A 10,943-nucleotide genomic window follows, 5' to 3' on the forward strand; every position below is an offset into this window, starting at 1 on the left:
GGGCGGCTGTGGCAGGCTGAGAGAGAGAGACTAGAACACTGTTAGGTTTTGTAGCGTAATCTCCATATAGCCGGCAAGTGTGTGTGTGTGTGTGTGTGTGTGTGTGTGTGTGTGTGTGTGTGGAGGGCAGGAGAGAGAGCGTCTGGGAGGGTGACAGTCCTACATGCCTGAGTGCTCTTAATAGGCGTGCCACCACACTCACTTCTCCCACACCCCTCATCCCCTCCCCTCTCCGTCTCCCCCCTCCCATCCCTCCACCTCCTCTTTATGTCTCCACCCCCACCAACCCCTCCTCTCTTCTCTCTCCCTCTCACACTCCTCTCCTTTCACTCTCCCCTTCTCCCCAGTCTATCTCGTTTCTACGCCTCACCCCCTCTCAACCACCCCACATCCCCATTCTTCCTCCTCTCCTCTTACAAACTTCCCTCCCTATTTCACTTCTCACCCTTTCTCACACTTCTCTTTCTTTCTCCATACTTCCCTCCCTTCTTTCTCCTTCCCTCCCTCCCGTCTGTTTTATTTCTCTCTCCTCCCCACTCCCCTCCTCCACAATCATTTCTCTGCCCCATCTGTCTCGTTACCCCCTCCCTCCCCCTCTACTTTCCATTCCTCTCGTCCTTTCCCCACTCTCTCTCTCTCTCTCTCTCTCTCTCTCTCTCTCTCTCTCTCTCTCTCTCTCTCTCTCTCTCTCTCACCTCACCCCGAGAGAATGCCACCGAGGCGTGGAAAAATCGGGGTGTGAGATATGGCAAATGTCCTGACCTGACCTTGAGAGAGAGAGAGAGAGAGGAAGGGAGGAGAAAAGGCAGATAGATTGATAGATAGAAAGACAGAAAACTAATGTCCAAGAACAGATAGATAGAAAGATAGATATACAGACAGGCAGACAGGCAAAATTATAGATACAGTGTAGATAAATAGACCAATAATTGATGCCCGTAGACAGACAAACCGATAGATAAATTGATAGACAGAGAGTGTATTATCTAGTGAAATAGTGATGTCTGTGTGTGTGTGTGTGTGTGTGTGTGTGTGTGTGTGTGTGTGTGTGTGTGTGTGTGTTCCCCTTATATAGTCTTATGTGTATTTCGTATGTGTATTATGTGCATATTGGTGTGTGTGTGTGTGTGTGTGTGTGTGTGTGTGTGTGTGTGTGTTCCCCTTATATAGTCGTATGTGTATTTCTTATGTGTATCGTACTTATTGGTGTGTGTGTGTGTGTGTGTGTGTGTGTGTGTGTGTGTGTGTGTGTGTGTGTGTGTGTGTGTGTGTGTGTCCTGCATATACAGTATTGTGTGTGCATGGTGTGCATGCATACCGAGTTCAAGTGTAATTTACATGCATGAAAGTGTTTGCTTGCACGCAGCTTCACACACACACACACACACACACACACACACACACACACACACACACACACACACCGCTTGCATGAAATTGCGTGCGTTTGCGAGAGTGTATGGGGGAAGAAGGAAAAGGAACAGGAAAAGGAGAGTGTTCGTGACTTGTTATTCTGCTGAGGTGATGTAGTTAGTGCAAAATGGATCCTTTTTAATGTTATTTTGTTTTCATTTGACGGAACTGGCCCATTTTCACCTTCTGAATAAAATTTGTGGTTGCTTAAAATTCAGTTAGCCTTATTATGAGGTAGGAATGATGCTTCTCCTTGGTTTCTAATCAAAACAACCCTCTAACCTGACTACACCTGGCCATCAGTTGAGCTGAAAGGAGTTAGGGGTATGTGTCAGATGGAAGAAAGCTTTGATGAGGTATTACTGAATCTCCTTGGTTGCTAGTCAAATCAACCCTCCAGTCTGTCTACACCTGGCCATTACCTGAGCGGAGAGGGGGTAAGTGTAGGCAGGTAAATATAACCCGACTATAGTGAGTGGATTTAATTAACTTCGTGCTTGTTGTGTAGATGAGGTGGAGTGAGAGCTAAGTGGAGGGCCAAGTGGAGAGAACCTGTTTGTTAGTGGGGAAGTGGAGGCTGGTGGGAGGGTGGATGAAGGGCATGAGAGCGAGAGAGGGGAAAGGGGTGAGAGTGACAGGGAGAGAGAGAGATAGGTAGAGTGAGTGATTGGGATGGAGACAACTAGGGAGAGAGAGAGACAGACAGATAAATAGATACACTGATTGGTTGATAGATTGACTGAGAGAGAGAACAAGAACAATAAGGCTTTCTCTGACTACACCATTTCTTGCTTACAGAGACATTAGGTTAAAATAAGCGCTATTTAACTTACCTACTTTCCTGTTTACCTGCCTACTTACCTACTTCCCTTCTTACCTACGTACTTACCTACCTACTTACAGGGATAACGAGTCAGGCAACATCTTGGACAACCTGCTATCCCGTATGGAGCAGTATGCCAACAATCTGGAGACGCTGGTTCAGGAGAGGACAGCCGACTACCTCGAGGAAAAGAGACGATGCGAAGAACTCCTTTATCAGCTCCTGCCCAAGTACGTACTGGGTCTTGTGGCTCCCTAACACCTATTCCCTAGCGATTTATTTTTGGATATGAAGTACTTGATGATGATTGGACATAATTAGGCCTTCCTGGGTAATTGCTGACTGCATTTTATGGGAAGGGATGCAGGCTAACTATACCTCATTGCCACGTGTGTTCACTAAATAACCTTAAAAAGAATTATGGGTTTGCATTCCACTTTGCGATTTAATTTTGAAGCCTACGACCTCTATATATAATTACCTTTAGATATAATTACCTTTAGATATAATTACCCTTAGATATAATTACCTTTAGACATAATTACCTTTAGATATAAGTACCTTCAGACATAATTACCTTTAGATATAATTACCTTTAGACATGATTACCTCTAGACATAATTACCTTTAGACGTAATTGCCTTTAGATATAATTACCTTTAGACATAATTAGCCTCCATGACCCTTTACAGACCATCATTTATAAGTGAAGGAGAGAATAATAGTGTTGTGTTTTCAGTTGCATTGTATTTATTATTATTTATTTTTTCTCCCTCTCCCCTTTTTTTTCTATCTTCTCTCTTTTTCTTCCCTTCTTCCCTCCCTCCTTCCTTCCTTTCTTCATTCCCTCCTTCCTTCCTTTCTCTCTCTTTCGCTCTTCCTTCGTTCCTTCCTTCCATTCGTCCCTCCTTCCTCTCCCCCCGTCTTATCAACCTCTCCCCCGAGTATTTATTTTTGGAGTGAGTCGATAAGTTGCCATTAATAGCTGAGAGAGAGAGAGAGAGAGAGAGAGAGAGAGAGAGCACTAGTACCACACCTGTCCCCACCAACCCCACACACAAACATCTATCCCCCCTCTCCACACACACACACTTACCCCCCAATACACACCTACCCCTCCCACCTACTCCCCCCTCACACCCACACCTACCCCACGCACCTGTCCCACACACCTGCCTTACACATCTGCCCCACACACCTGCCTCACACACCTGCCCCACACACCTGCCTCACACACCTGCCCTCACACACCTGCCCCACACACCTGCCTCACACACCTCCCCCACACACCTGCCCCCACACACCTGCCTCACACACCTGCCTCACACACCTGCCTACCTACAGATCAGTGGCGAGTCAGCTGATCGCCGGGCAGAGCGTTGTGGCAGAGACCTACGACTGTGTTACCATTTACTTCAGCGATATTGTCGGATTTACTTCCCTCTCAGCACAGTCCACCCCCATGCAGGTAAGTACGTAAGTATGCAAGTAAGTAGGTAGCTAGGTAAGTACGTAAGTAGGCAAGGTAAGTAGGTACGCAGGTAGGTAGGTAAGTGAGTATGTATGTATGTATGTATATAAGTGTATTTATGTAAGTAGATAGGTAAGTAGGTAGGTCTTTCACGCTCTTGTTAGTAGGTCCGATCCCGTGTACTTTGATTTGTATCAGTGTGCCATGTAGGTGGGTCTCTGTTCATATAGGTAATTCCACTTATATAAGTTGGTTTACTCATGTTAGTAGGTCCGCGATAATGTAAGTAGGTTCACACACATTTAAGTATTTTCATGCACTTGTACGTATATCCATGTATGTATAACCACGCCCGTGTAAGTACTACCACGCACATGTAAGTAGGTCTATATAAGTATAACCACGCACATGTAAGTAGGTCCATGTAAGTATAACCACGCACATGTAAGTAGGTCCATGTAAGTATAACCACGCACATGTAAGTAGGTCCATGTAAGTATAACCACGCACATGTAAGTAGGTCTAGGCGGAAGCACTTAGCGTTAAAACAGGTGAGATGAGATTAAGGTATTAAATTAAGGTTTAATAAATTGCTTAAGGGATAGAAGGAGAGAGAGAGAGAGAGAGAGAGAGAGAGAGAGAGAAAGGGAGGGGAGAGAGGGGGAGAGAGAGAGAGGGGGAGAGAGAGAGAGAGAGAGAGATTCTTTATATTTCACCGTGAATTTGAGTGGAAAAATGGAACTGAATGAGAGAGAAAGAGAGAGAGAGAGAGAGAGAGAGACCCCCTGCTAACCTATTCTCTCCCTCCCGTGGTCCTCAGGTAGTGGATCTGCTAAACGACCTATACAGCCGATTCGACGGCATCATCGGCAACTTCGACGTCTATAAGGTGAGAAAAAAAAAAAACATTAACCCTTTCACTACGATGACGTCTTTGTACCGAGAACTTTTTTTTTTTTTCATTTTTATTTTTGTTTTTCGACGTCATTATTATTTTTTTATTTTCTACGCCATTTTATTTTTTTTTTCGACGTCTTTTTTTTCTATGCCATTTTTATTTTTTATTTTCTACGTCATCTTTTTTTACGTTATTTTTTTTATTTTCGGCGTCATTTTTTTTTTTTATATTCTACGTCATTTTTATTGTTTATTTCACGTCATATTCTTCCTACTTCATTTTCATTTCTCTACGTCATTTTGGTTTTGTATTTTCGCTTTTTGATTTTGTTTTTCTGCCTCATTTTGATTTTGTTATTTTCCATCTCACGACTACCATAAATCCTGCCCTAGCCCAATAAACCCGTCTGAAGGTATGGTAGCAAGAATAAACCACTTAACTGATGAGGTTAAGTATCCCCCCATCTCAGCCTCTACTTCTCCCCCCCCCTACACACACACACACACACACACACACACACACACACACACACACACACACACACACACACACACACACACACATTTATCCACCTTAAGGACTCCATACACGAGGGAGCATCTATGGGGCCCTCTACTGTAGTGACCCCCTCGTGTCGTCGGTATGCAATAATCTCTTCATTCCTTTTTTTTTCCTCCTTTTTCAAATCCTGAGCTTCTCTCTTTTTCATATTAGCCATTTCTTCTTTTTGTTCCCCTTCTCTTCTTTTCATCTCATCCTAAGCGTTCGTTTCTGTTTTCTTCTTAATCTTTTCTTTTCTTCCCTTTCTCTTCTTTGCTCTCATTCTTTTAATCCTACTCGTTCTTTTCCCATCTCATTAAGCTTCTTTTCTCCTCCTCCTCGTGCAGGTTGAAACGATAGGTGATGCGTACATGGTTGTGTCGGGTCTGCCGGTACGGAACGGAACACAGCACACCCGGGAGATCGCCAGCATGTCCCTCGCCCTTCTGTCGGAGGTGGAGACGTTCACCATACGACACCGACCCGACGATAAACTGAAGCTCCGGATCGGCATGCACACGGGACCCTGCGTGGCGGGGGTGGTGGGTCTCAAGATGCCCCGATACTGCCTCTTCGGTGATACGGTCAACACGGCTTCGAGGATGGAGAGTAATGGACAGCGTGAGTATTCGGCGCCTGTTATTAATCTATGGACGTTGACACACATGCTCTTTATTTACGGTCTGTGTTTTTTATCGTGTCATATTTCTTCTATTACTCATATTTTCTCTCGTTGCAGCTCTGAAGATCCACGTGTCGCCCACCACCCAGGAGATGCTGGCCAAACACTACCCTTCCTTTATACTCGAGGCCAGAGGGGAGGTGGACATGAAGGTACTGGCATATTGTAAAGCAGTAGTAAACAGTCATCCAACTGATCGCTCAGTCAGTCAGTAAATTACTGAGTCAGTCAATCAATCAATCAGTCAGTCAGTAAATCATGAGTCAGTCTGTAAATCCGTAAGTCATTCATTCAATTTATCAGTCAATAATTTTTTATGCAGCCAGTCAGTAAGTCAGTGATTCAGTCAGTCAGTCATCCAATTTTTTGTGAGTATCACAGTGCATATACTCTTACAATATTATTATTTAGTAGTGCAGTAGTTGTAAGTAAATGGTTTATGCAAATAGGGATCAAGAATCATTGTTTACTACATTTTGATAATGAGGATGGAAATCGTATGCATTATTTCATTGTATTGTACCATATCAGTAGTAGTACCGTGGCAGTAGTAGTTATTGTTTTTTATTATTGTTGTCGCTGATGATGATGTTTTTTTGTTATTGTTTTTGTTGCAGTTTTTGTTGCTATTTTTACGTGTTTATTTACAGCACTTTGAATTATCAAGAAATAGAGTTTCACACCACAGGTGTGTGGAATGTGTATAAGCGAGTAGGGTTGTATTTTTGGCATTTTTCAGTTACATTTGTCTTCTTTTTTTTTTTTGTACCACTGGAAGTCAATTTTCATGACAATTTAAAAAGGTACGACATACCATGATTGGCATTTTTGTTAAATGAATCATTCTTACCTAGCTTTTTTAATTTTTTTTTGCGTTTTTCGCCCATATTTGGCACTTTTGGAGTACAGCTCAGCTACCCACTGGAAGGCAGTTTTCTTGACGAAATTTCAAAATGGTACGACCTGCCACGATTGTCTGTGTAGCTGAGAAGAGAGCAAAATTTTGATGCTCCTCAGGTAGTCAAATTTTACAAGTCGTATGTGACAAAATTGTACACACCAAATTTCGGATGAAGTATTGTGTTCTCGATCGCTTCGCTCGCTTGCAGTGTTTTTATTTATTTATTTATTTATACAGGGCCTTTAATAATTGTAAAGATATAACAGATCTCTTTCTCCCTCAGGGCAAGGGTCGAATGAACACGTATTGGCTCAAGGGCAAGGGTGAAACACCAACCTAAGTCCCTCCCTCTCGCTCCACTACTGGCCTTCGCCCCAGTGCGCGTTCCACTACTGGCCCTCGCTCCAGTGTTCGCTCCAGTACTGGCCGTCACCCCAGTGCTCCTTCCAATGCTCGCTCCACCACTGGCCCTTGCTCCAGTGCTTGCTCCACCACTGGCTCTTGCTCCACTACTGGCCCTCGCTTCAGTGCTCGATCCACTACGGGCTCACACTCCAATGCTTTCTCCACTGCTGACCCTCGCTCCGGTGCACGCTCCACTGTTGGCCCTCGCTTCGGTACTCGCTCCACTACTGACCTTCACCCCAGTGCTCGCTCCACTGCTGGCCCTTGCTACATTGCTCGCTCCACTACTGATCTTGGCTACACTACTAGCCTTCATTCTAATGCTCGCCCCACTACAAGTCCTCGATCCAGTGCTCACTTCATTTCTAACTCTTGGTCTACCACAGTCCGCCAATGCTCCTAGGTCCACCACTGCTCCTCGCTCCACTACAGATCCTCACTTTACGAGTACTACTTCTTGGTCCAATATAACTCCTCGGTCCACAGCTGCACCTATGACCATAACTGCCCCTCGCTCCAATACAAGTTCTCATTCCATCACTGCTCCTCATTCCACTACAAGTCCTCGCTCCATCATCGCTCCTTTTTCCACTGCAGGTCCTCGTTCTACTGTTCCTTGATTCACTGCTACTTCTTGGTCTACTAAGACTACTTGATCCACTGTGCTCCTCGCTTCACTACAAATCCTCGTTCCATCATTGCTCCTCCTCTTACCATGACTTCGATCCACAAGTCCTCGCTCCACCGCTCTACAATGCTCCAAGTTCCAGTGCTCTTCACCCCATAACAAGTCTTTGATCCACAGTGATTCCTCGCTTCATTACAAGTCCTCGCTCCACGACAAGTTTTAGCATCATTATTATTCCTCTTTCCGCCATGACTTCTCACTCCACTGTTGTTCCTCTCTCCACCATGACTTCTCGCTCCATCAATACTCCGTTCCTCTCCTCCTAGTTCCAGTACTACTTCTCCCTCCACTATGACTCTGTTTAACCATGACTCCTCGGCCCTCCACTGCTCCTTGCTCCACCATGCTTCCTCGCTCCACTGTGACCCCTCGCTCCACTGCTCCTCGCTCCATTATGAGTCGGTACCATCAACATCTCAGCAGCCGGAGCCAAGAGGAAAAATATGTTTACAACCGAATTATGTAAATTTAAGACTGTGCATTGACCGTCTTAACCTCATCACCAACCATCTTCAGCCTCGCCACCTCCTCAACAGGCGTCTTAAACCTCACCGCCTCCTCCACAGGCTTCTTAAACCTTACCACCTCCTCCACAGGCTTCTTAAACCTCACCACCTCCTCAACAAGGCTTCTTAAACCTCACCACCTCCTCATCAGGCATCTTAAACCTCACCACCTCCTCATCAGGCATCTTAAGCCTCACCACCTCCTCCACAGGCTTCTTAAACCTTACCACCTCCTCCACAGGCTTCTTAAACCTCACCACCTCCTCAACAGGCTTCTTAAACCCCACCACCTCCTCCACAGGCTTCTTAAACCTCACCACCTCCTCAACAGGTATCTTAAACCTCACCACGACTCACCCTGACGAAAAACACCCTTCTCTAACTCCATTCAAGCAGGAGCAGCGGAAAAACATCCATCTAACCCAACCTCTAACAACCCCAGGACTGTAGGCTACACTCAACCCCATCCACCCCATTTTCCACCTCTCTCTGACTGGAGTGGAGGATGTCTAGTGGAGCAGCTGTCTAAATCCACCTCACTTAGAAACCATCAACCTCTTCAGCTGGAGCCAAGAGGAAAAGCCTCGACGGTGCAGGATGGTCCGTATATTGCCCTCCCTGTCTTGTGTGTTGTGGGCACGGCTCAGTCTGTTGGTGTGGGGACTGCAGACGCTTTTGGTTGATGCACGAAATTTGAAATCAGCCATCCTCATTACATCAGTGGATGTAAAAAAAAAAAACACATACGATAAAGCATGAAAACGGCTATGGGAACTTGAAAATGATGCTGGGTAGACACCAGTAACGCTAGCTGAGCCATTCACGCAACACACGAGATTTCTACGGATACTGACAAGGAGTGCACAATATCCGGACCATCCCGTACATAGCCGAGCAGTAATGTGAAGCCAAGACTGTCACCTGACTAGCTCAACCGTACCCAACAAAGCCTTCCAAGCGTCAAGTGCAAACAGAAACAAACCGAACATTCTCCAAGATTGGCCAAGAATTCGAGAGAGCCAAACTCGACACAAAGCAAGATGTAGTGGTGGTGGTGTCTGCGATGGCTGGATAATCTCCCCTTATTTATATATATATATACCTTGTAATTTTAAGTCCGCAGTAGGCATAATAAAAGAGAATATGTTGATAATGTTACCGGTAAGTCCGTTGTAGGCATTATAACGAGATATGTTGATGATGTTAACGGTTACCTTATATTGTGAGATGTATTGCGCCAACTCCTGACCGCGAGTTTGTATATTAGTCATTCCCCTCGAAGCGATTATAAAGCCCTTCAATATGGTGACGTCTTCATTATTAATATTTTTGCTACCACTGGACGATATTATGCAGCCCATGGGTCGTAGGAGTCGCAGTGGAGATTTCGTAGTGCCGTAACTCCAGCGATTTATTTCCCTTAATATACCTGTTTCATTCTCTTGTACGTTGTTGATGGAAACTATGTATGTATGAACATTACATATATACGAGAGAAAGTGTGGTGTTGGAAAATAAATTGCGAAGAAAGAGCTACTACGAAGCCTTCCATCTCACCAAAAATAAAGCCCTACGAGAGACCCATTGAAGTGAAGTGGCATACGTTCATCGTTTCACCACCAGATGTCTCCACCAAGCTGTTCCAAAATCCCAGGTGGTAGGAAAATGATATAAAAAGCGTCATCGTAGGGAAGGATTTAAGAGATAAGTTGTTTCATGTGAAGTTTATTTAGTGTTAGTGTATAGATGGGGTGTAACTCAGTGTAGATTGCTGATTGGTGGAAAATGTCGCAGCTTGAACCAATGAGAGGGTCGGAAACAATAGCGACCCTCACTATCTTAGGCTATTTTTGACCTTTTTTTTCAGTCTTTCATTTTCCCCGATGTGTAAAAAAAAAAAAAAATAAGTACGTTTAGGTCTGGGTTCGGATTCACAGACAGATTTATGATCAAATTCCTTCTCGTAACTTACTTGTTTTTCGGGAAGATGAGGAGGGTGTAAAACTTTCTCGTCTCTTCAAAAATGAGCCATAGTTACGAGAAGAAAATCGAGTTATTTATTGTTTAGTAGGATCGACAAGTAAAGGGAAGTTCAGAAATTTCTCCATGTCACTTGTCCTTCTTGCAAATCAAACTCTGAATTACTGGAGATTTTGATGGTAAGTTTGTAAGTGTAACCGACCCTTGGTTAGCGCATCCCTGTATCAAGTAGCGTGTTAAAATTGAGTCATTATCGTAGCTTTAATAGTCAGCCTCAGTGTCTCGTTGTATTATTATTATTATTATCACCCCAGTCACTTGTCACACATACAGTACGGTATTTGCTAGGGCTGCGAAAAAAGAAAATACTTGCTTGCTTGTTCGTCTTGTTCTTTCATTTCTTCTGCCCATAATGTTCATGTTAGCATCAGTAACACTCCTTTAGCCACTCACCCACGCTCCGTTTTGTAGGATTAGTTGATATTATGTGATGTCATTTTCCAAGCATTGTCTATTCACTTGTAAGACCGTATTCTCCCAAACTAGGAGGCTCTGTTAGCACCTTTTCCATACCGATTTATCCTTGCGTATGGCAGATTAATATTCACTCGTATGATATGGAAACTTATGTGGTTA

General features: G+C 44.3%; 1 protein-coding gene across 1 annotated transcript in view; it reads left to right on the forward strand.

Annotated features, from left to right (window-relative positions):
- LOC145412971 (atrial natriuretic peptide receptor 1-like) overlaps positions 1–7,068 on the forward strand; it is a 343,079-nt gene extending 336,011 nt beyond the window's left edge. Inside the window, exons 18-23 of the mRNA XM_080282794.1 lie at positions 2,317–2,466; positions 3,581–3,704; positions 4,528–4,596; positions 5,493–5,766; positions 5,885–5,979; positions 7,012–7,068. Coding sequence (XP_080138920.1) covers positions 2,317–2,466; positions 3,581–3,704; positions 4,528–4,596; positions 5,493–5,766; positions 5,885–5,979; positions 7,012–7,068 — 769 coding nt within the window. The remainder of the gene's footprint in view (positions 1–2,316; positions 2,467–3,580; positions 3,705–4,527; positions 4,597–5,492; positions 5,767–5,884; positions 5,980–7,011) is intronic.
- The last annotated feature ends 3,875 nt before the right edge of the window (positions 7,069–10,943 follow it).

Source organism: Coenobita brevimanus, chromosome 94 (genome assembly GCF_032717465.1).
Source record: "Coenobita brevimanus isolate Jiangsu-jjx chromosome 94, ASM3271746v2, whole genome shotgun sequence".
Classification (NCBI taxonomy): Eukaryota; Metazoa; Arthropoda; class Malacostraca; order Decapoda; family Coenobitidae; genus Coenobita; species Coenobita brevimanus.